This window comes from Mus musculus, chromosome 8, assembly GCF_000001635.26.
Source record: "Mus musculus strain C57BL/6J chromosome 8, GRCm38.p6 C57BL/6J".
In the NCBI taxonomy this organism is placed as follows: domain Eukaryota; kingdom Metazoa; phylum Chordata; class Mammalia; order Rodentia; family Muridae; genus Mus; species Mus musculus.
This window is the reverse complement of record NC_000074.6, coordinates 116,994,009-117,016,485: the sequence shown is the minus strand read 5'-3', so window position 1 is coordinate 117,016,485 and position 22,477 is coordinate 116,994,009. Positions and strand designations below refer to the sequence as shown.

Here is a 22,477-nt window from a genome sequence, read left to right as displayed (position 1 = left end):
GAGAGGGACAGGGAGGGGAGGTTGTGGGAGAGCTCTATCGATCACGTTTATCCTCATGGAGAAGAGGCACCAGGGAGCTTTCTACACAAGGAAGCAGCACAAACCTGTGGAGCAAGAAGCATCACGCTAGAAGTAGGCAGAGGCTGGAGTCAGGATGCTAGAGAGACAGAGAGGATGGGGACAGATGTGGGACACAGGAGAAGGGGTAGGAAGTACTGTTAGGATGTGGTACCTGTTAGAAAGTAAGGGTTGGGAAGGACACAGATGGCGTTCAGGCTGACAGATTTGGGGTATAGAAAGAAAGAATGAATGAATGTAGAACATACAGTGTTCAAGTTGCAGAAATGGTGGGGTAATGAATGGATTAGATATTTTCATGATAACGAGGCAGTGGTTGGTCCAGGAAAGGAAGCTGACACATAACCACCCTTCAGCAATGCAGTTTATTAGGAGAAAGGGCCTCAGGACCATGATGGGCCCCAAGGCTGGGGGAGAATGTTAGACAGAAAATGGCACAGCATATGGGAGAGCCAAGCTCCGAGGGGCCCTTCAAGGGAAGAAGACTTCCTTTTACAACCTGAGAAGGCTTCATTAAGGATAAGAATGAGGTGGGGGATGGGGAGGCGGCTTGCATCTTTAATCCCAGGACATGGGAGGCGGGAGGCAGAGGCAGAGGCAGGTGAATCTCTGTGAGTTCTAGGACAGCCAGGGCTATAGGGAGAGCCCACAGGGGCGGGGTGGTAGTGGTGGTGGTGAGGAGAGATTAGGGGGAGAGAGAGAGAGAGAGAGAGAGAGAGAGAGAGAGAGAGAGAGAGAGAGAGAGCATGAAGAGCACCATGGGAGGAGCGGTGGAGAGAGGAGGAGGCCAGAGAAGTGCCTTCAGAGAGAACCCCCGGGGCAGTCCTGTGAGTCTTCCGAGAAATCTGAAGGACAATCCCCAGAACACGGACTTTTATATGCTTTTAGGGGGTGGGGAAGTTTTGTGTAATGTGATTTCATTCAGAATAGCGTACAAGGAGCATGGAAGAGCCTGGGTACTGGTTAGGACCATAAACCAGGAGCCATAAACCCACAGCACAGGAGTGCTGCTCGAATCTGTCCCAGAGAGAGCTGCATGGAGGTGTGACCTAATCCCTTCTCAAGAGTGCCCAGGGGCTTAAAGGGGAAGGGCCATGTTCTAACAGAATGCATCCTACCCTTCTCTCTCTCTAAGGGATACACATCTGGGCGGGGGAGCCTGGGAGGAGTGAGAATGTTTCAGATGCTACACTTGTCCTCCCGGTTCTCATCTTTAGGCTTTGTCACTGACGGGAACTCTAAGTTGGTTGGCAGTGCCCACATTCGCCAAGTGAGGGTCCGGGAAAGCTCTTGCGCTGTTGCCCAGCAATTACAGGATTCTCTGGATGGATGCCATGGGCCATACTCCCTGGGTATTGAAGACCTGGTAGACTATGGAGAAGGCTGGAATGCCTCTGCCTACAATAACAGCAATGGCTTCCCTCAGGCGTGGCGGTACCAGAGCCAGAGCCAACGCCGCGGTTATCCCATGTGGGGCAAACTTACCCTGTACGGGGGAGGAGGCTATGTGGTCCCCTTGGGGACTGATCACCAAAGCGCCTCAAGGTAAGAGACACTTGGTTCTTTTCCTTCTCAGTGATGCCATTTGTTAAAAGTGCCTGGTGGGCTGGAGAACACAGCCTCCAAAATAAGGCCAGGAGGAGTTCATTCGGTCCACTCTGGGAGGGAAAGGGTGAGCAAGAATCATTCAGGAAGTATTCCAGACCCTAGGTATCCCACGCACACCCCCAGACCTGGGAGGCAAGGCCCTCTGCAGCTATTACTACTAAGCATGCATGTATGTACATGCATGTAATTTCATTTTCTCAGTCTGGGGAGACTGATGCTACTGCCATTGTGAACGAGGAGACCAACGTCTGAAGAAGTTAGTCTCTTAGCCAAGAGGCAGTTGGGATTTGAACTCACCTCCCTCTGCCGCCCCAGGGCACGTTACTCTTTTTATTATGCCAGGCTGAGTTCTCCAGGACCTGGCCCCATGTAAGGTGCCATCCAGAGGAGCCCCCACAGTTGCAGCTACTGCCTGAGTCCCCATGCCTTGTGAGGTTCCTCTAGAACACTATGGCTCTCTGACTTAAAAGAAGCATTCTACTTCCCTGGATGGGGCACAGCCAAGCACACCCAGCTTTTCTGATGTAGCTGACAGAGCCTGGGAGCCTGTATTCACAACATGCTACAAATGTTGGCTGGGGGCCCCTCCTTGAGAATCTCTGTTCTAATGTTCAGGAGACCATACAAGCTAACACTCCTGGTGGCTGGCAAGTGGTGGCTGTCCCCCGAAAGCTAGTCACTTAGCCCGGGATCAGAGCAGAGGAGAAAGTTTTGACAGTAAGCCCTAGCTCATCCAGAGGTTCACGGGCAGGGGACCTCCCGAGAACGAAGGTGCCCAAGAACTCCCTTCCTCCCTCCGCAGGATTCTCCAGTACCTCTTTGACAACAGCTGGCTGGATGCCCTGACCAGAGCAGTGTTTGTGGAGTTCACTGTCTACAACGCTAATGTCAATCTGTTCTGCACTGTCACACTCACACTGGAGACTAGTGGCCTAGGTAAGAGCCACCTCTCCTGGAAACCCTCACCCTGGATCCCCACCCACATTGCTGGGTCCTGCTGCCTCAGGGACTGGGGTCCAGGAAGTTGTGGTGGGGGGTCTGGGCTCACCTCACAATGGGTCATGAATCTCTGGGTCCCCGACAGCAAGACATCAGTGGTACCCCAGCTGACTATCCTTTCTCCTTTCTTACTCCAGCCTGGTCTCTCTCTCTTTCTCATCCCCTCCCCCTCCTCCTTCCCTCTCTCCCTCCCGCACGCACCCCCTTTTGCTTTTGGTTTTTCGAGACAGGGTTTCTCTGTGTAGCCCTGGCTGTCCTGGAACTCACTCTGTAGACCAGGCTGGCCTCGAACTCAGAAATCTGCCTGCCTCTGCCTCCCAAGTGCTGGGATTAAAGGCATGTACCACCACTGCCTGGCAAAATGTGTAGCCCAGGCTGGCCTTGACCTCGTGATCTTCCTGCCTCTGTCTCCTTCAGCAAATCCTACTGGCATGCACCACCACAACCAGCTCTTTCTTTCATTATCTTAAGGGAAACCAGGGGAGCGAGAGGGTAACTTATCCATCTCTCTTTTTTTTTTTTTTTTTTTTTCTTTCGAGACAGGGTTTCCCTGTGTAGCCCTGGCTGTCCTGGAACTCACTCTGTAGACCAGGCTGGCCTTGAACTTAGAAATCCGCCTGCCTCTGCCTCCCGAGTGCTGGGATTAAAGGCGTGTGCCACCATGCCTGGCTGCTTATCCATCTCTTAATCCCACAGTGGGAACCTCACTGAGCGTCTCTGTCCAACCAGCAATCACACAACTGAGGTCAGAGCTTCAAACCCGATGCTCACCCTAACTGCTGTGATGGGGTTTTATACTTTCTGCTTATTCTTTTCCCCATCTGCCATCTTTTTAAAATGTTCATTACAAGCTACCAAAACCAAAAATCAACCTAAAACCTTCTCAGCTAACATTCAATTTGCCCAGAACTCAACTTTCTCTCTGTTAAACACTGAACATTTAATAAGTATTCAATTGCTATTTTATTTGTTTGCCTATTTTGAGACGGAGTCCCAGGTAGCCCAGATGGGCTTCAAACTTATCATGCTCTCTAGTTCCTGATTACTGAGACTATTATTGGGGAGCTACCACACACAGCCTAAAATTTAAAAACATATATTTTAATTCTTTTAAAATTTCATACATGCATACAGTATGATACATATGGTGTATTTTTATCAGATTATCCCCACTAGATTAAACACACACATTGTGTGTGTGTGTGTGTGTGTGTGTGTGTGTGTGTGTGTGTGTGTGTGTGTGTGAAAGAGGAGAGAGAGAGAGAGAGAGAGAGAGAGAGAGAGATTTTGCTACAAGGCCCTTGTTGGCCTAGAGCACATTTTTCAGCCCGTCTTCCTGGCACACTGAGGTGAGGGCTGGCTTTATGTTCAGACACCAGCCTTATGAGTCAAATCGGCTTAAAATGTTATCTCATAAGCCAGGACATAGGAAAAGCCTGAGATTCCAGTACCAGGCAGAGGTGAAGAGTCAGAACCCCAAGGTCATCTTTGAGTCCATAGAAAGTTCAAGGACAGTTTGAGATAGATGAGTCTGTCTCAAAAAGCAAAATTAACAACAAAAGATTTTCACTCAATTTTAATGGAAAAAGAATAAAACCAAAACTAAACTGAAAAGAACGTGTGGAAAAGACACAGGCTGAGGCAAGGTGGCTCATGCCTTTAGTCCCAGCATTTGGCAGAGGCAGGCAGATGTCTGTGAGTTCAAGGCCAGCTTCGTCTACACGGGGACTTCCAGGTCAACTAGGGGTATGGTGAGATCATGTCTCAAACTAAAAAAAGAAAGATTTATCAGGGATGGCAGATAACTCACAGGAAGGTTGGCTTGCAGTATGGACCACTTGATGATCTTCAGGGAAACTCCGTGAGGATGATGGCATCAATGGGCAGTGTAGGGAGGCTCGTAGAAGATGCTGGGTGGATGGGCTTTGTGAGGCGCTGTGCACACACATCTATCTCAGAGGTGGAAGGTCTCGTGGGCCTTCTGGGGCAGCTCCCTTAAGGATTGTCCGCTGTCTTTGGCCTCCTGTTCATGTCCAACTTTGTCCCTTGTATCTCCTCGTCCTAAGGACATGTCTTCCCCTTGCCAACCTTGAGAGGGCTGCAGTTACGTGGCCTGAGTCTGGTCAGAAGATGGGACTCCAGTAGACAGGTGACAGGAGGCACCTTTCTCCCCAGGTACCTTCTTCTCACACGTGACCCTGCAGAGCCTGCGCCTGTACCCCTTCACGGATGGCTGGCATCCCTTCGTGGTGGCGGCAGAGCTCACTTACTTTCTCTTTCTCTTCTACTATATGGTGGTGCAGGTGAGGGGGTAAGGGCTGGGGGGGGCAGAGATAAGGGGGCTCATCCCTTTGCCTTCCCACCTCCAGAGGTGGGGGTCTGACGCAGGAGCAAAAGGGTTTTTTGTCTGTTTTCTGTTTGTTTTTGTTCCGGGTGCTTGCCTGGTAGATCTCTTGCTCCTGACTATGGCAAGAAGGACTAGGGTAGATATTTCCAAGGAACTGACACCCCAGGCTTGGTCCTTGCTAGGGGTAGGCAGGTCTGCATTGGTCCTGTGGCTTCTGACTTGAAACATTCCAAAGTCTGAGGTGAAGGGATGATGGGAAGTGGAGGTGACTGCCACTAAGGCTGGGGCTCTCTAAACTTGGCATGTGGGGTTCTTCTCCTTAGCATCTTCTGTCCTCACCTGTGGGCCTAGTACCCTTAACCACCTTCACTACTATGCTGAGCTATGAGAGTTTAAAGATGTCACAACCTTACCTGAAGCGGATGGGGAGTTCTCCTTCCCCTCAAATGTACAGGGGATATCTAAATGGGCATCCTGGTTACCTACCACTGCCTTTTTTTTTTTTTTCCCATTCATTCATTCTGTTTGGGAGGCAGGGTCTCACTTTGTAACTTGAGGTAATTTGGAATGTACTATGTATCTTATAAGCTACAATCTTCTTGTCTTGGCCTCCTAAGTTCTGGGATTCCAGGTGTGAGCCACGGTGCCTGGCCTAACCTAACAACTTTAACGTCAGGACAGGCTGGTGAGATGGCTCAGTGGGTAAGGACACTTGCTACTGAGCCTGGTGATCTGAGTTTCACATGGTAGAAGAGAACCCACTTCCATAAGTTGTCATCTGACACATCACACACACACACACACACACACACACACACACACACACACATACACACAAGCACACATGTATGCATGCATGCACCAACCATGAGTAAAGAAAATCAGGATGGAACTTTTTTTTGGATGGAACTTTTGATGTTTGCCTACGAAGCAGGTACTGTGCTAAGGATACTATGTGCTTTCTTAACAAAACAAAGGTCATCTTGGCTCAGGCTTTCAGAGGAAGACACAAAAGCCCATACACCTTATTTACCAAGGTTTCCTTACTTACTATGGCTACCTGCTTGCTAGACAAGTGTTTTATCAGTGAGCTATACTCTCAGGCCCCAAATCCAGAATTTGAAGCCAGAGTCTGTCATCTGACCTTCACCCTAATCTCCCATGAGGCAACCCCTTACAGCAGAGTACCCAACTAGTTACGGCACATACCTGTAATCCCAGACCTTAGGAAGCAGAGGCAGGGGGATTGTTAGTGCCAGGGCAGGCTCGGCTACAGAGCACGTTCAGTGCTCTTAGCTGGGCACCTTATCAAGAGCCTATTTCAGTATTAAAAAGTAAAAGATGGCTGAGGCTATAACTCGGTGCCAGACCACGTGCCTAGAAAGCTTAAGACCCCAGGCCTCAATCCCCGTTCTCTCCCCGCCCCCTCTCTCTGTCTCAAGATTTTTTTATTTTATGTATATGAGTACACTGTCACAATCTTCACACACCCCAGAAGAGGGCATCAGCTCCCATTACAGAAGGTTGTGAGCCACCATGTAGTTGTTGGGAATTGAACTCAGGACCTCTGGGAGAGCCTGAATTACCAGAAGCAGGTTGAGGAGAGATCTCCAGGGAGTCTATGTATGTGGGGTGGGGCCAGGGTAACATCCTCTGGAGGCCTTAGGCAGGAAGGGGCAGACATTGCCACAGCTGTAAGCACAATCTCTGGACCCTTTTCCAGGGCAAGCTCATGAGGAAGCAGAAGTGGGGTTACTTTTGCAGCAAGTGGAATCTTCTGGAAGTGGCCATCATCCTGGCCAGCTGGAGTGCCCTCGTGGTGTTTGTAAAGAGAACTATCCTGGCAGATCGCGACCTCCAGCGCTACCGGGAGCACAGGGACGAGTATGTAGTGACTTCTCTTCTTTCTCTAGCCCTCCCCTGCCTCTCCTTCTACCCCTGTCACAAGGAGGCTTTCAGGGCATCCTCCCGGATATAACTGCAGCTGCCATTACAGCCTGACTGAGATTTACGAAACTGGAGAGGATTCTTGTGGTTTTGGTTTTTTTTTTTTTGTTTTGTTTTTAAATTAGCGTTTATTAATTGCTACAAAAGTACAAATGTGTGCTATAAATATATTACAGTGGCTTTCATTGTGGCATGTTCTTATTTATTTATTTATTTATTTATTTATTTATTTAATCTATATGAGTGTGCTGTAGCTGTCATCAGACACACCAAAAGAAGGCATCGGATCCCATTACAGATGGTTGTGAGCCACCATGTGGTTGCTGGGAATTGAACTCAGGACCTCCGGAAGAGCCGTCAGTGCTCTTAACCACTGAGCCATCTCTCCAGCCCTCTTTGTGGCATTTTCATACATGCACCTAATATGCTCTGATCATATTCTCTCTCTCTCTCTCTCTCTCTCTCTCTCTCTCTCTCTCTCTCTCTCTCACACACACACACACACACACACACACACACACACCTCTTTTGTTCCACTTCCAGGTAGAGAGGGTTGGAAGACGATTCAGTGGCCCGGAGCATCTGCTCATGCAGGTGGCCCTGAGATTCTGGTCCCCCTGCTTCCTCCCCCTAGTGCTGGGACTGCAGATGTGTGCTTCCATGCCCCACTACAAATAAAGTTTTATTACAAGTGGGGCACACCTGTTTGATCACATGCTGCCTGTGGCTGCTTTTCTGCTACAATGGTGCTGTTGAGTCACTGAGACAGAGACCTTCTGGCCCATGGATCCCCAAGTTCGGACTCTGACCCTTTTCAGAAAGAGATGACTGTGTGGGGGCACAAAGACTGGGTTCTTGGAGGAGAGTTTGCAACAGGTTGCCCATGAGATCATGGACCACAGTGTCTCAACGCACTCATTCCTTCCTCCTGGCACCTTATCCTTCTATCTCGACACCCACACAAACTAGCTTGATATTTTCTTGGGTCTTGGACCAACTTTAGAGAGTTCCCTTTATACAGCGGATGTCAGAAAACATAAAAAGAAATCTGCATGTTTGTAGAAACCTAAGTAGCGTCTGAGTTCATTTTTGTTTACTTTTTAAAAGACTTTTATTTACGCATTGTGTCTGTGTGAGTGCCTGCTGAGTGTGTCTGGGTGCAGAAGCCAGAACAGAGCACCAGCTCCTTCACAGAGAGAGTTATGGACTGAACAAGGTAGGTGCTGGGAACCAAGCCCAGGTCCCTTAGAAAACCAGTAAGTGTGTGTGTGTGTGTGTGTGTGTGTGTGTGTGTGTGTGTATGTGTGTGTGTGTGTATGTCTCTGTGTGTGTGTGTTGCTGCTGCTGCTGTCCAAACCCTTAAGCCCCGAGCTTCACTCATCCTAAGTAATTGCCCTGCTTCTGAGCCCAGTAGGCCTAAGAGCAGCTAAGCTTTCAGTTTGAAGATTAGTTTGAAATCCTTAGCTGGATTTGATGACTTTATTAATTTATGCACCAAGGGATCTTAGGTTCTGTTTTTCAGTTCGAGGGCTTGAACCCATGCCAGGTGAGCAATTTACAGGGAACCACACCCGACCCCAATCTTAGTTTACAGGAAACCATACCCCCACCCCAATCTTAGTTTTACTTAAAGAAAGAAAAAAAACCTCTGGGTCAGGGTATCACTGGGTCGCCCAGGCTGCCTTTGAACTTGCTCTGCAGCCCATGCAGGTCTTGAACTTCTGAACTTCCTGCCTTGGCCCCTGAAATAGCTAGGGTTACAGGTCTGTCAGTCATGTTAACTGAACCTTGGTGTTGGGAGCCGCGCCCACATTCGCCGTTACAAGATGGCGCTGACAGCTGTGTTCTAAGTGGTAAACAAATAATCTGCGCATGTGCCGAGGGTGGTTCTTCACTCCATGTGCTCTGCCTTCCTCGTGACGTCAACTCGGCCGATGGGCTGCAGCCAATCAGGGAGTGACACGTCCTAGGCGAAGGAAAATTCTCTTTAATAGGGACGGGGTTTCGTTTTCTCGCTCTCTCTTGCTTCTTGCACTCTGGCTCCTGAAGATGTAAGCAATAAAGTTTTGCCGCAGAAGATTCTGGTCTGTGGTGTTCTTCCTGGCCGGGCGTGAGAACGCGTCTAATAACAATTGGTGCCGAATTCCGGGACGAGAAAAAACTCGGGACTGGCGCAAGGAAGATCCCTCATTCCAGAACCAGAACTGCGGGTCGCGGTAATAAAGGTTCCCGTAAAGCAGACTGTTAAGAAGGATTCAACTGTATGAATTCAGAACTTTTCAGCTGGGGAACGAGAGTACCAGTGAGTACAGCTTTACGAGGTAAGTCTGATCTTGAACTTTCTAAGGAAATTCAAGACAGTCTATCAGAAGTAAAGTGGAAAATGGCTTTGCAAGGTATATTTGGCCTTGAATTTTTTCTAGTGTTAGAAGCCCTTTTGTTCCTTTTCACATGTTATCAAGTGGTTAAGGCAGGGCGGATTCTGGATGAAATTCAGGACAAGCTATCAGAAGTAAAGCGGGGAGAGAGAGTAGGAGCAAAGAGAAAATATGGTACACAAAATAAGTATACAGGCCTTTCCAAGGGTCTTGAACCCGAGGAAAAGTTAAGGTTAGGTAGGAATACCTGGAGAGAGATTAGAAGAAAAAGAGGAAAAAGGGAAAAGAAGAAAGATCAATTAGCGGAGGTCTCTAGGAAAAGGAGCCTGTGCTCATCGCTGGATGGGCTCGGGGAGCCAGCTCTTAGTAGCTCTGAAGCAGATGAAGAATTCTCCTCTGAAGAAACAGACTGGGAGGAAGAAGCAGCTCATTATGAGAAAAAAGGGTACCAGCCAGGTAAAGTGCTAGCTAATCAGTTAAGGAAGCCAAAAGCGGCTGGCGAAGGCCAGTTTGCTGATTGGCCTCAGGGCAGTCGGCTTCAAGGTCCGCCCTATGCGGAGTCCCCGCCCTGCGTAGTGCGTCAGCAATGCGCAGAGAGGCAGTGCGCAGAGAGGCAGTGCGCAGACTCATTCATTCCCAGAGAGGAACAAAGGAAAATACAACAGGCATTTCCAGTCTTTGAAGGAGCCGAGGGTGGGCGTGTCCACGCTCCGGTAGAATACTTACAAATTAAAGAAATTGCCGAGTCGGTCCGTAAATACGGAACCAATGCTAATTTTACCTTGGTGCAGTTAGACAGGCTCGCCGGCATGGCACTAACTCCTGCCGACTGGCAAACGGTTGTAAAAGCCGCTCTCCCTAGTATGGGCAAATATATGGAATGGAGAGCGCTTTGGCACGAAGCTGCACAAGCGCAGGCCCGAGCAAACGCAGCTGCTTTGACTCCAGAGCAGAGAGATTGGACTTTTGACTTGTTAACGGGTCAGGGAGCTTATTCTGCTGATCAGACAAACTACCATTGGGGAGCTTATGCCCAGATTTCTTCCACGGCTATTAGGGCCTGGAAGGCGCTCTCTCGAGCAGGTGAAACCACTGGTCAGTTAACAAAGATAATCCAGGGACCTCAGGAATCCTTCTCAGATTTTGTGGCCAGAATGACAGAGGCAGCAGAGCGTATTTTTGGAGAGTCAGAGCAAGCTGCGCCTCTGATAGAACAGCTAATCTATGAGCAAGCCACAAAGGAGTGCCGAGCGGCCATAGCCCCAAGAAAGAACAAAGGCTTACAAGACTGGCTCAGGGTCTGTCGAGAGCTTGGGGGACCTCTCAGCAATGCAGGTTTAGCGGCTGCCATCCTTCAATCTCAGAACCGCTCCATGGGCAGAAATGATCAGAGGACATGTTTTAATTGCGGAAAGCCTGGGCATTTTAAGAAAGATTGCAGAGCTCCAGATAAACAGGGAGGGACTCTCACTCTTTGCTCTAAGTGTGGCAAGGGTTATCATAGAGCTGACCAGTGTCGCTCTGTGAGGGATATAAAGGGCAGAGTCCTTCCCCCACCTGATAGTCAATCAACTGATGTGCCAAAAAACGGGTCATCGGGCCCTCGGTCCCAGGGCCCTCAAAGATATGGGAACCGGTTTGTCAGGACCCAGGAAGCAGTCAGAGAGGCGACCCAGGAAGACCCACAAGGGTGGACCTGCGTGCCGCCTCCGACTTCCTATTAATGCCTCAAATGAGTATTCAGCCGGTGCCAGTGGAGCCTATACCATCCTTGCCCCTGGGAACCATGGGCCTTATTCTCGGCCGGGGTTCACTCACCTTGCAGGGCTTAGTAGTCCACCCTGGAGTTATGGATTGTCAACATTCCCCTGAAATACAGGTCCTGTGCTCAAGCCCTAAAGGCGTTTTTTCTATTAGTAAAGGAGATAGGATAGCTCAGCTGCTGCTCCTCCCTGATAATACCAGGGAGAAATTTGCAGGACCTGAGATAAAGAAAATGGGCTCCTCAGGAAATGATTCTGCCTATTTGGTTGTATCTTTGAATGATAGACCTAAGCTCCGCCTTAAGATCAACGGAAAAGAGTTTGAAGGCATCCTTGATACCGGAGCAGATAAAAGTATAATTTCTACACATTGGTGGCCCAAAGCATGGCCCACCACAGAGTCATCTCATTCATTACAGGGCCTAGGATATCAATCATGTCCCACTATAAGCTCCATTGCCTTGACGTGGGAATCCTCTGAAGGGCAGCAAGGGAAATTCATACCTTATGTGCTCCCACTCCCGGTTAACCTCTGGGGAAGGGATATTATGCAGCATTTGGGCCTTATTTTGTCCAATGAAAACGCCCCATCGGGAGGGTATTCAGCTAAAGCAAAAAATATCATGGCAAAGATGGGTTATAAAGAAGGAAAAGGGTTAGGACATCAAGAACAGGGAAGGATAGAGCCCATCTCACCTAATGGAAACCAAGACAGACAGGGTCTGGGTTTTTCCTTAGTGGCCATTGGGGCAGCACGGCCCATACCATGGAAAACAGGGGACCCAGTGTGGGTTCCTCAATGGCACCTATCCTCTGAAAAACTAGAAGCTGTGATTCAACTGGTAGAGGAACAATTAAAACTAGGCCATATTGAACCCTCTACCTCACCTTGGAATACTCCAATTTTTGTAATTAAGAAAAAGTCAGGAAAGTGGAGACTGCTCCATGACCTCAGAGCCATTAATGAGCAAATGAACTTATTTGGCCCAGTACAGAGGGGTCTCCCTGTACTTTCCGCCTTACCACGTGGCTGGAATTTAATTATTATAGATATTAAAGATTGTTTCTTTTCTATACCTTTGTGTCCAAGAGATAGGCCCAGATTTGCCTTTACCATCCCCTCTATTAATCACATGGAACCTGATAAGAGGTATCAATGGAAGGTCTTACCACAGGGAATGTCCAATAGTCCTACAATGTGCCAACTTTATGTGCAAGAAGCTCTTTTGCCAGTGAGGGAACAATTCCCCTCTTTAATTTTGCTCCTTTACATGGATGACATCCTCCTGTGCCATAAAGACCTTACCATGCTACAAAAGGCATATCCTTTTCTACTTAAAACTTTAAGTCAGTGGGGTTTACAGATAGCCACAGAAAAGGTCCAAATTTCTGATACAGGACAATTCTTGGGCTCTGTGGTGTCCCCAGATAAGATTGTGCCCCAAAAGGTAGAGATAAGAAGAGATCACCTCCATACCTTAAATGATTTTCAAAAGCTGTTGGGAGATATTAATTGGCTCTGTCTGGACAGGTCCAGACGACTGACACCATTAACACTTTGTCAGCCTCAGTGACTACAGTCATAGATGAACAGGCCTCAGCTAATGTCAAGATACAGAGAGGTCTCATGCTGGTTAATCAACTCATAGATCTTGTCCAGATACAACTAGATGTATTATGACAAATAACTCAGCTGAGATGTGAACAAAAGTTTCCGGGATTGTGTGTTACTTCCATTCAGTATGAGAAATTTACTAGGGCAGCTAATTTGTCAAAAAGTCTTTCTCAGTATATGTTACAGAATTGGACGGCTGAATTTGAACAGATCCTTCGGGAATTGAGACTTCAGGTCAACTCCACGCGCTTGGACCTGTCCCTGACCAAAGGATTACCCAATTGGATCTCCTCAGCATTTTCTTTCTTTAAAAAATGGGTGGGATTAATATTATTTGGAGATACACTTTGCTGTGGATTAGTGTTGCTTCTTTGATTGGTCTGTAAGCTTAAGGCCCAAACTAGGAGAGACAAGGTGGTTATTGCCCAGGCGCTTGCAGGACTAGAACATGGAGCTTCCCCTGATATATCTATGCTTAGGCAATAGGTCGCTGGCCACTCAGCTCTTATATCCCATGAGGCTAGTCTCATTGCACGGGATAGAGTGAGTGTGCTTCAGCAGCCCGAGAGAGTTGCACGGCTAAGCACTGCAATGGAAAGGCTCTGCGGCATATATGAGCCTATTCTAGGGAGACATGTCATCTTTCATGAAGGTTCAGTGTCCTAGTTCCCTTCCCCCAGGCAAAACGACACGGGAGCAGGTCAGGGTTGCTCTGGGTAAAAGCCTGTGAGCCTAAGAGCTAATCCTGTACATGGCTCCTTTACCTACACACTGGGGATTTGACCTCTATCTCCACTCTCATTAATATGGGTGGCCTATTTGCTCTTATTAAAAGGAAAGGGGGAGATGTTGGGAGCCGCGCCCACATTCGCCGTTACAAGATGGCGCTGACAGCTGTGTTCTAAGTGGTAAACAAATAATCTGCGCATGTGCCGAGGGTGGTTCTTCACTCCATGTGCTCTGCCTTCCTCGTGACGTCAACTCGGCCGATGGGCTGCAGCCAATCAGGGAGTGACACGTCCTAGGCGAAGGAAAATTCTCTTTAATAGGGACGGGGTTTCGTTTTCTCGCTCTCTCTTGCTTCTTGCACTCTGGCTCCTGAAGATGTAAGCAATAAAGTTTTGCCGCAGAAGATTCTGGTCTGTGGTGTTCTTCCTGGCCGGGCGTGAGAACGCGTCTAATAACACCTTGGTGTTTTTTTTTTTTTTATCTTCTTCAGAACTTATTAGACCTTTTTAAATAGATACACTGTCTTTCTACAGTGAAGGCCCAATTTATCCATCCTCGCTCCCTCTAACCCCCCACCCAGGTCTTTCTCTTTTTCCCTTCCTTTTGCTCAGGATCAAACCCAGGGTCTTGCTGTATGCTAAGTACATGCTCTACTACTGAGACAACCTCCTAGCCCAAGTTCTGAATTTTAATAAGATACTTTTATTTATTTTTAAAAATATTTTTATTTGTCTGGGTGTCTTAGGGTTTTACTGCTGTGAACAGACACCAAGGCCAAGGCAACTCTTATAAGGACAACATGTAATTGGGGCTGGCTTACAGGTCCAGAGGTTCAGTCCATTATCATCAAGGTGGGAACATGGCAGCATCCAGGCAGGCATGGTGCTGAAGGAGCTGAGGGTTCTACATCTTGTTCCAGAGACAGGAGAAGACTGGATTCCAGGGAGCTAGGATGAGAGTCTTAAAGCTCATGCCCACAGTGGCACACTTCCTCCAACAAGGCCACACCTCCTAATAGTGCCACCCCCTGGGCCAAGCATATTCAAAGCATCACAATGGGTATTTTGCCTAAATGTATGTCTGTGGATCACATGTGTGCCTGGTAGTACCCAAGGAGGCCAGAAGCCAGTGTTGGATTCTTTGGAACTGAAGTTATATTTTTGTGAAGTTATATTTTCTGGGTATTGGGAATTGAACCTGAGACCTGTGGAAGAACAGCTAGTGTTCTTAACCTCAGAGCCATCTCTCACACCCATTAATAAACTATCTTTTAAGCCCAAGGGATTTGTTTCATGGTCTCTGGAACCCAGTGCTTCTCAGCCCGGCTCCCAGCAGGATTCTGGAAGGAAGAGAGCTAGCTGGGCCTGTGGTTCACACTGCCTCCCAGATTTGCTCATGACATAATTCCACCCTAGTATTCAGACAGAATTTTGAATATGATGGCACAGATTTAGACTGGAGGGCTTTGAGGTCAGACGCACCTGCGTTCCAGCTCACCCCTCCCCTCAGAAGTTGTCACGTCCATCTCTAGCTGAGTGACCTTGTGCCAACTCTCTGTCATCTGTGAGACAGGGACAGCAGGATCTGCTTTATCTTGAAGTGTAATGGCACAAAGCAAATTGGATTCTCACTTAGCACAACAAACAGAGGGACACCCCGTGCTTCTTCCATATGAGGGCAGCTGGGGATGGACACTCAAATAAGTGACCCAAAGCAGGGAAGTAAAGGCTCCAAAAAGACTCTTCTCTCCATCCTCCCAACCCCCACCCCTAACATAGTCATCTTTTTTTTTTCTTTTTCTTTCTTTCTTTCTTTTTTTTTTTTTTTGAGACAGGGTTTCTCTGTATAGCGCTGGCTTTCCTGGAACTCACTCTGTGGACCAGGCTGGCCTCGAACTCAGAAATCCGCCTGTTTCTGCCTCCCAAGTGTTAGGATTAAAGGCATGCGCCATTACCACCCAGCCATAGTCATCTTTCACCATCCTTCTATAGCTCTGCAGCCAATGATCAAGACCACTGGTTAAAGGTCCTGGGAACAAACCCCTGGATCTTCAAGACCACATTATCCCCATCAGCAGCATCTTCTGCCTCCTCCTCATGATCACCATCATCGTGGCCACCAGCAGCATCACCATCGTCACTATCATCATCATCATGATCACCATCATCACCAGCAGCATCACCTTCATCCTCGTCATCACTGTTACATATCTCACTCCATCATCACCAACACCTTCATCAGTACCACCACCACGATCGTTCTTTCATTTTAATTGATTTATTATCCTATTTTGATTTTTTGTTTGTTTTTGAGATGGGGTCACAGAACTCACTATGTAGTCCAGGCTGGATTTGAACTCACAGACATCTTGTCTGCCTCTGCCTCCCAGGTGCTGGGATTATAGGCGTGCACCACCACACCTAACATATTTATGATTATTTGTTGGGGAGCACAGACATGCTACAACACATGTGTAGAGGCCAGAGGACAACTCTCTCTCTCTCTCTCTTTCCCTCTTTCTTTCTTTCTTTCTTTTTTTGTTTTTTGTTTTTCCAGACAGGGTTTCTCTGTATAGCCCTGGCTGTCCTGGAACTCACTCTGTGGACCAGGCTGGCCTCAAACTCAGAAATCTGCCTGCCTCTGCCCCCCGAGTGCTGGGATTAAAGGCGTGCGCCACCACGCCCAGCTAGAGGACAACTTTCAAGAGTTGGCTCTCTCCTTCCACATGTACCACATTTACATGGGGTCTGGGAATCAATTCAAGTAGCCAGGAGTACATGGAAATTACTTTTATCCACTGAACCACCTTGTTGGAATGTCTGCTACTATCATTCTTACCGCCATCACCACCACCACCACCACCACCACCACCACCATCACCACCTGACTTGGGGGGAATTGGAACTACTTTGTCTCCCAGATCATTTTCAGGACACGATGATCTCTGAGATCATGGTAAATCTAACCCTGTATCCAGGTGGACTCCAGCCATGTTCCTCTAGTATCTGAGATGGGGCCTTCCCATTTTGTCCCCACAGGGGGATCAGTTTCAGCGAGACAGCAGCGGCCGATGCTGCTCTTGGTTACATCATCGCCTTCCTCGTCCTGCTGTCCACAGTGAAGCTTTGGCACCTGCTCAGATTGAATCCCAAAATGAACATGATCACATCAGCACTGCGCCGTGCCTGGGGTGACATCTCAGGCTTTGTCGCCGTCATTCTTATCATGCTCCTGGCGTATTCCTTTGCGGTGAGTGCCTCCTGTGAGACCACTTCAGCGCAGGTCTTGGTGGAAGTAAAGGCTACTTGGTTCTGCGGCCAGTCAGGGTTAGGGGGAGACTGGGAATCCAAAGGAAACAAGTGAGCGTGTGAATCCAGGATCTGTTAACTGGGAGCTTATGAAACTGCCACCTCCAAGAACCAAGACTGGGAACCTCAATAAAAAGGGGGTAAGGCGGCTTGAGATCTGAGACCAAAAGGGCCCATGGTCTCTCATGACAGGCTGCTCTCTGCAGCCAGCCCTTCTCAGACTAAGCAACTGATGGCCCAGTTGCTTAGAAGCCTCCTGGGTGTTTTCCAGGCATGAGTAGTGAGCGCCTACAGCGTGAGTGAATCAGGCCACTCTCTCCTTGAGCTAGGCCAGGGGTGGGGAGGTGAAGGTAAGACCATGCTGCCATAAATACTTGGACTCCATAGTGCCAGCATTTATTTTTTCATTTAGCCCATCCACACTATATGTTGACAATTACATCTGTTTGACGACCGTGGACCACAGAGTCTTCGACTCTTTCTTGTTATCAAGCAATAAGGAAAGCAATGACTCCTGACCTCTTCTTGCTCTCTGTCCAAATACACATTCCAACTCTGGGAAGCTCAGAAGGTCCATGGCTTCCCAACACAGTCCCGGGTGCCCATTTGCCTTTGACCTTCAGCCCCACCCTGATCTCACCTCAGCCCAGCTCTGTCCAGTCCAGCAGCTGTCGCCCCTCAGGTCCTGTGCAGCATCAGCCTGAGCATCTTTGTCTGCACTCTGTCATTATCCCCGACTCCCACTGTACGCTCTAGCCATCCCTTCTCTGCCCGTTCAGCTCTCCTTCCACCTTGCATCCCACTCGGTGAGGTGCACTGAGAGAAGGGTGCAGGGTCTGAGAAAGGGTGCGTTCTCCTAAAAGCTCTCCTGAAAATGCCCTGACTCTTCTGGGTCTACCCAGCCCTCCTTTTGAAAGTCAGGGGCACAGCAGAAATCCTGTGGAGCCAGAAGCCACCAACTCAAGAAGAGACGGGGTTCTGAGCCTTCCCAGGACAGTCTTGGGGAAGTGAGAGAGAGTGTGGTGGGGGGAGCCCCACTCATCCTCTCCTACCACAGAGAGGCTGGGGCATGAGAGCAGCCAGTGCCATCACTGAGTCCTTGAGCCAGGACCTGGTAAATGATGCAGAGGGTTAGACAAGGGGTACCTGAGCCCCTGAAATATCCAGATACTCCCGTGCTGGTGGGCACAGAAATAGCTGTCATCGGGAGGCTAAGAATACGGCCAAGGTCCTGGGTCAGACACTTCCAGAGCACATAACATACAAACCTACATATACACAAATGCATATGTGTATGTATCAATGCCCACAGAAACACACTCACAATTCATATATAGTCATGCATGGACAGACCCACATCTCATCTTGAACTGAGTGTGTAAAAATATTCACTTATATGATCACATAGGTGCCCACAATATGGCCAGACCAAGTGTCTCAAACATCAGAACTGGAGGGGTGGCGGGAATGGGGGTGGGGGCCAGGGGGACACTTTGTGCTTTCTTACCCTGTTCACGAATACTCTTTCCATGACAGTCAAATTTAGTATTTGGTTGGAAACTCCGTTCCTATAAAACCCTCTTTGATGCAGCAGAAACAATGGTCAGCCTTCAGCTGGGGATCTTCAACTATGAAGAGGTAAGGGGGGTTGTGGCCACTACAATCTGTGTCAAATCTGCATGAAACTTTGAAAAATCAGTGCCTGCTCACCTTCCCCTATGACAGCTTGAATGCAGTGCCTGGCAAGCATGGGGCTACTACCCTTAGACAGCCTACTCTGGGGGCTCCTGCTTACAGAAGAACTATCAGAGCCACTGGAGGGCCATGCTGAGCTGTAGACATGCCCAGTCCTGGCTAGATATGGTGCCTGCTTTTAGAGGAAGCAGGGTTGGGCCGGGATGCAGCCCATACCCTTCTGGGGCAGCTCTGGGGAGCTCAGGCCATGCTTCCCACTCCAGACAGAGGACACTGTCCCCACTCTGCTCAGCTCAGACACCCTGACTTGCTGCTGAGGGAATGGGGAATGACTGGCTTTTGTCCCTGCAGGTCCTGGACTACAGCCCAATTCTTGGCTCCCTCCTCATTGGGTCCTGCATAGTTTTTATGACATTTGTGGTACTGAATCTGTTTATCTCTGTCATTCTGGTGGCCTTCAGCGAGGAGCAAAAGTCTGACCAGGTGAACTCCTTTGACCTAGTCTTCACATAAATGAGATTGTGTGTGTGTGTGTGTGTGTTTGCACCTGCATGCATTTTTTCCATCTGGCTGCTTTCTCTTAGGACAACCAATTTTTTAACTTGCTATTTTTTTAAATAAAAAAAAAATTCCTGTGTATGTGTGTGTGTACCTATGTGTTTATATGTGCACCACCTGCATGCAGTTCCTGTGAAGGCCAGAAAGTTCTGTAGAATTTCCAGGAACTGGAGTTACAGATGGTTGTGATCTGTCCAGTGTGGGTACTAGGAATCGAACCTCGGTCCTCAGCAAGAGGAGCAAGTACTCTTAGCTGCTGAGCCGTCTCTCCAGCCTGAGGATGGTATTTTTGAGGCTTATCCATGCTGTAGTATCTGCCATTGGTAACTCATCCTCTGTAAATCAGGTTGGTCTTTACCACACAGGTTAAACAGCCTCTGCCTCCTTAGTGATGGAAACAAAGGCATTCGCCGCACACCCGGTCCACAGAATCTTTTGTAATTGAGTATTGCCCATATTTTCATAGTCTGAGGACCTTTTTGGAGGGAGAGTTATGATTATTATGGATTGAGTTATTGTCCTCTAACCAAGCAGGTCAGAGTTCTAACTAAGCTCTATTATTTCCATAACGGACCACATTGGAGATCAGGGTCATTGTTGACAGGATTGGTTAAGAGGTGTTATGCAGGAGCAGTGTGACTCCCTAATCCAATAGTCTGGCTTTCTTGAGAATAGACGTACAGTTCTGCTGTTTGTTTTAGACAAGATCTCATGAGTATCATCAGGCTGGCCTTGAACTCCTTATCCTTCTGTCTCTGCCTCCCAAGTACTGGGATTACAGGCCTGTGGCCCCATGTCTGTGTGGCCCTGTGTACAGCCTTAAGTCTAAGCTGCTGGTCTTATTTCCTACAATGTATTTTTGCTTTGCTTTGTTTATCAATGAGACAGGATCTTGAAATACAGCTCAGGCTGGATTTGAACTTAACATTCTCCTGTCTTCACCTCTAAGGGCTGGGATTACAGGTTTGCAGAGCCATACCTTTTTCTTTTAAAGTTCTATCTATCTATCTATCTATCTATCTATCTATCTATCTATCTATCTATCTAAATCAATCATTTATGGTTAAGTATGTGAAAGGCATACTGAGAAACACCTGTTTAGTTTCTTATTCCCCAGGAATCCCAGTCCCTCCCATGCTGGGCTGGACTGAGGGATGAGTGGGGCAAGCAGAAGGGTAATAGTGACAGGGGAAGAGAACATAGCAAGGTTGAGTGAGGTGGGTGACAGTCACCTCTGAAAGATGTCTGGTGCTTAAGTTCAGATGCAGTAACCAGCTGAGGCTTTCTTTGTCCAGTTTGGGATATCAAGTCCAGGACAGCTCAGACATGCTCAGCAGAGGAAGAGGGCCCACTGCAGATAGCAGGAAGCATAGGCCTGCCCTTCCCCAGTGGAGCTAGAGCCCCAGTAGAAGGACATCCCAAGCCTAGTGACTTTAGGCAGGCGGGGGGTGGGGGGGTGGGGGGAGGCTATTTTTGTTTGCTTTGTGGTGCTGAGGACAAAACCCAGAGCCTGGAGCATCCTAGAGGTGTGCTCTATCGCCAAGCCCTAGCCTCATCTCCTGGACCAAACAATATCTTAGGATGGTTCCGGATATATCACCTAGTCCTTTCTTCTTGCAGCTGTGGGAGGAAGGAGAGATTGCGGACTTGCTCCTGGTGAAAATCCTCAGCTTTCTGGGCATCAGATGTAAAAGGGAGGAGACTTGGAGCAGCAGTGAGCAGCCAGAGTTGCCCCCCCAGGCTCTGGCTCCTCAGCCAGCACAAGCTTTGTCCCGGGTTTAAACTGTTTATCCACAGGTGGGGGATGGGGAAGGCCAGAGCTTCTGGCCCCGCACTTGCTGGTCACTCTGGCGTCCCACTGGAGTACTGGCTTTGCTGTCTATAGAGGAATTCTGCAACCCAACTGGTAAAATAGTCACAATAGATACATATCTAATAGTGTACAAGCTTGTTGGTTCTGATGTATTTTCTCCTTGAAATAAAATGGAAAAGAACATTCTCTACGGAACAATTAATTCATTGCTTTGGTTATTGGCGGTTGTCTTTGAGTGGTTCTCAAGACTTCTAAATGCTAATAGGTATCCTGCTAACTTGCTGGGACCAAGAATGACAAACTGATAGGTTTAAAGAACAGAAGAGCATTAGTGGTTGGTGGCACACACCTTTAATCCCAGCACTCAGGAGGCAGAGGCATCGGATTGTTTCGGTAAATATTAATTGGGGGTTTCTACCCCACCATAGATCCGCTAGTTCCCAAATAAAAGACATAAAACCTTTATATTTATAATAAGCCTTAAAGCACTAGAACTGGGCAGATATCAACCCTCTATGTTTTTTTTTTGTTTGTTTGTTTTTGGTTTTTGGTTTTTCGAGACAGGGTTTCTCTGTATAGTCCTGGCTGTCCTGGAACTCACTTTGTAGACCAGGCTGGCCTTGAACTCAGAAATTCACCTGCCTCTGCCTCCCAAGTGCTGGGATTAAAGGTGTGCGCCACCACGCCCCGGCTGTCTCTCTGTCTCTCTTTTTTTAATATATATAAATGTTTAATCTATCTATCTATCCATCCATCCATCATCTATCTATCTATCTATCTATCTATCTATCTATCTATCTATCTTTGGTTTTCGGAGACAGAGTTCCTCTGGTTGTCTGGTATAGCCCTGGCTGTTCTGGAACTCACTATAGACCAGGCTGACATTGAATTCAGAGATCTGTCCCTGAGTGCTAGGATTAAAGCTGCATGCAGCTACCAGGCTGGAATCTCTTCTTGAGGGTTGGGTTGCTTTGTTTGTTTGCTGGCTCTGTAGAGTCTTCCCTATAGGGCTGGTCAGTTTAAAGAAAAGACAGGATCACTGGCTGGCCTACAAGTGTAAGCCGGTCCTGATGTGGCCTTGAACTACTTGAGCCAGTCCCTGAGCAGGAGGCTGGCTGGGCTGGCAGGAGAAGAAACAGCCCATTTTAAAAGGTACCACCCGTTTTTAAGGTACCGGGCTTTTGTCTCAGCTCAGGGGGGTGTAGATGAAGCTGGCCATCATGGAAGCTCACCACCTTTGTCATCTACCAGAGTTTTTATCTAACTGCTACTTCCTTGCCACCAGCAGCCCTAGTTTGGCTTGAATGTCTGGTACAGCTTCTAGTATATATTGTTCCGCCCTTCCCCTCATCCACTGTACAGACTCTGGGTTCCCTGCCCCCAGTACATCCTACGCTTTTCTCTTGGCTAAGGGACACTGAGCCTTTTCAGGGAGCCTTCTCTCCCTCTCCAAGGACATCTGCAGCCACCTCAGGGTAAATCCTGTTTTGTCTTGGTGGTGCCAACCCATTTCCCTTGACAGTGAACATAAGGAATGGAGGTCCCTGACTTGATAACTCCGAGGATGGACAACTCCTTACTCGGAAATCCGCCTGCCTCTGCCTCCCGAGTGCTGGGATTAAAGGCGTGCGCCACCACG

The 22,477-nt window shown here is 48.3% G+C and overlaps 1 protein-coding gene across 1 annotated transcript in view; it reads left to right on the top strand.

Moving 5' to 3' along the window:
• Positions 1-20,807, top strand: part of Pkd1l2 (polycystic kidney disease 1 like 2) — an 86,771-nt gene extending 65,964 nt beyond the window's left edge. The window contains exons 36-43 of the mRNA NM_029686.4: positions 1,296-1,623; positions 2,489-2,622; positions 4,861-4,988; positions 6,756-6,916; positions 16,503-16,713; positions 18,309-18,410; positions 18,819-18,950; positions 20,646-20,807. Of these exons, the coding sequence (NP_083962.4) occupies positions 1,296-1,623; positions 2,489-2,622; positions 4,861-4,988; positions 6,756-6,916; positions 16,503-16,713; positions 18,309-18,410; positions 18,819-18,950; positions 20,646-20,807 (1,358 nt within the window). The remainder of the gene's footprint in view (positions 1-1,295; positions 1,624-2,488; positions 2,623-4,860; positions 4,989-6,755; positions 6,917-16,502; positions 16,714-18,308; positions 18,411-18,818; positions 18,951-20,645) is intronic.
• The last annotated feature ends 1,670 nt before the right edge of the window (positions 20,808-22,477 follow it).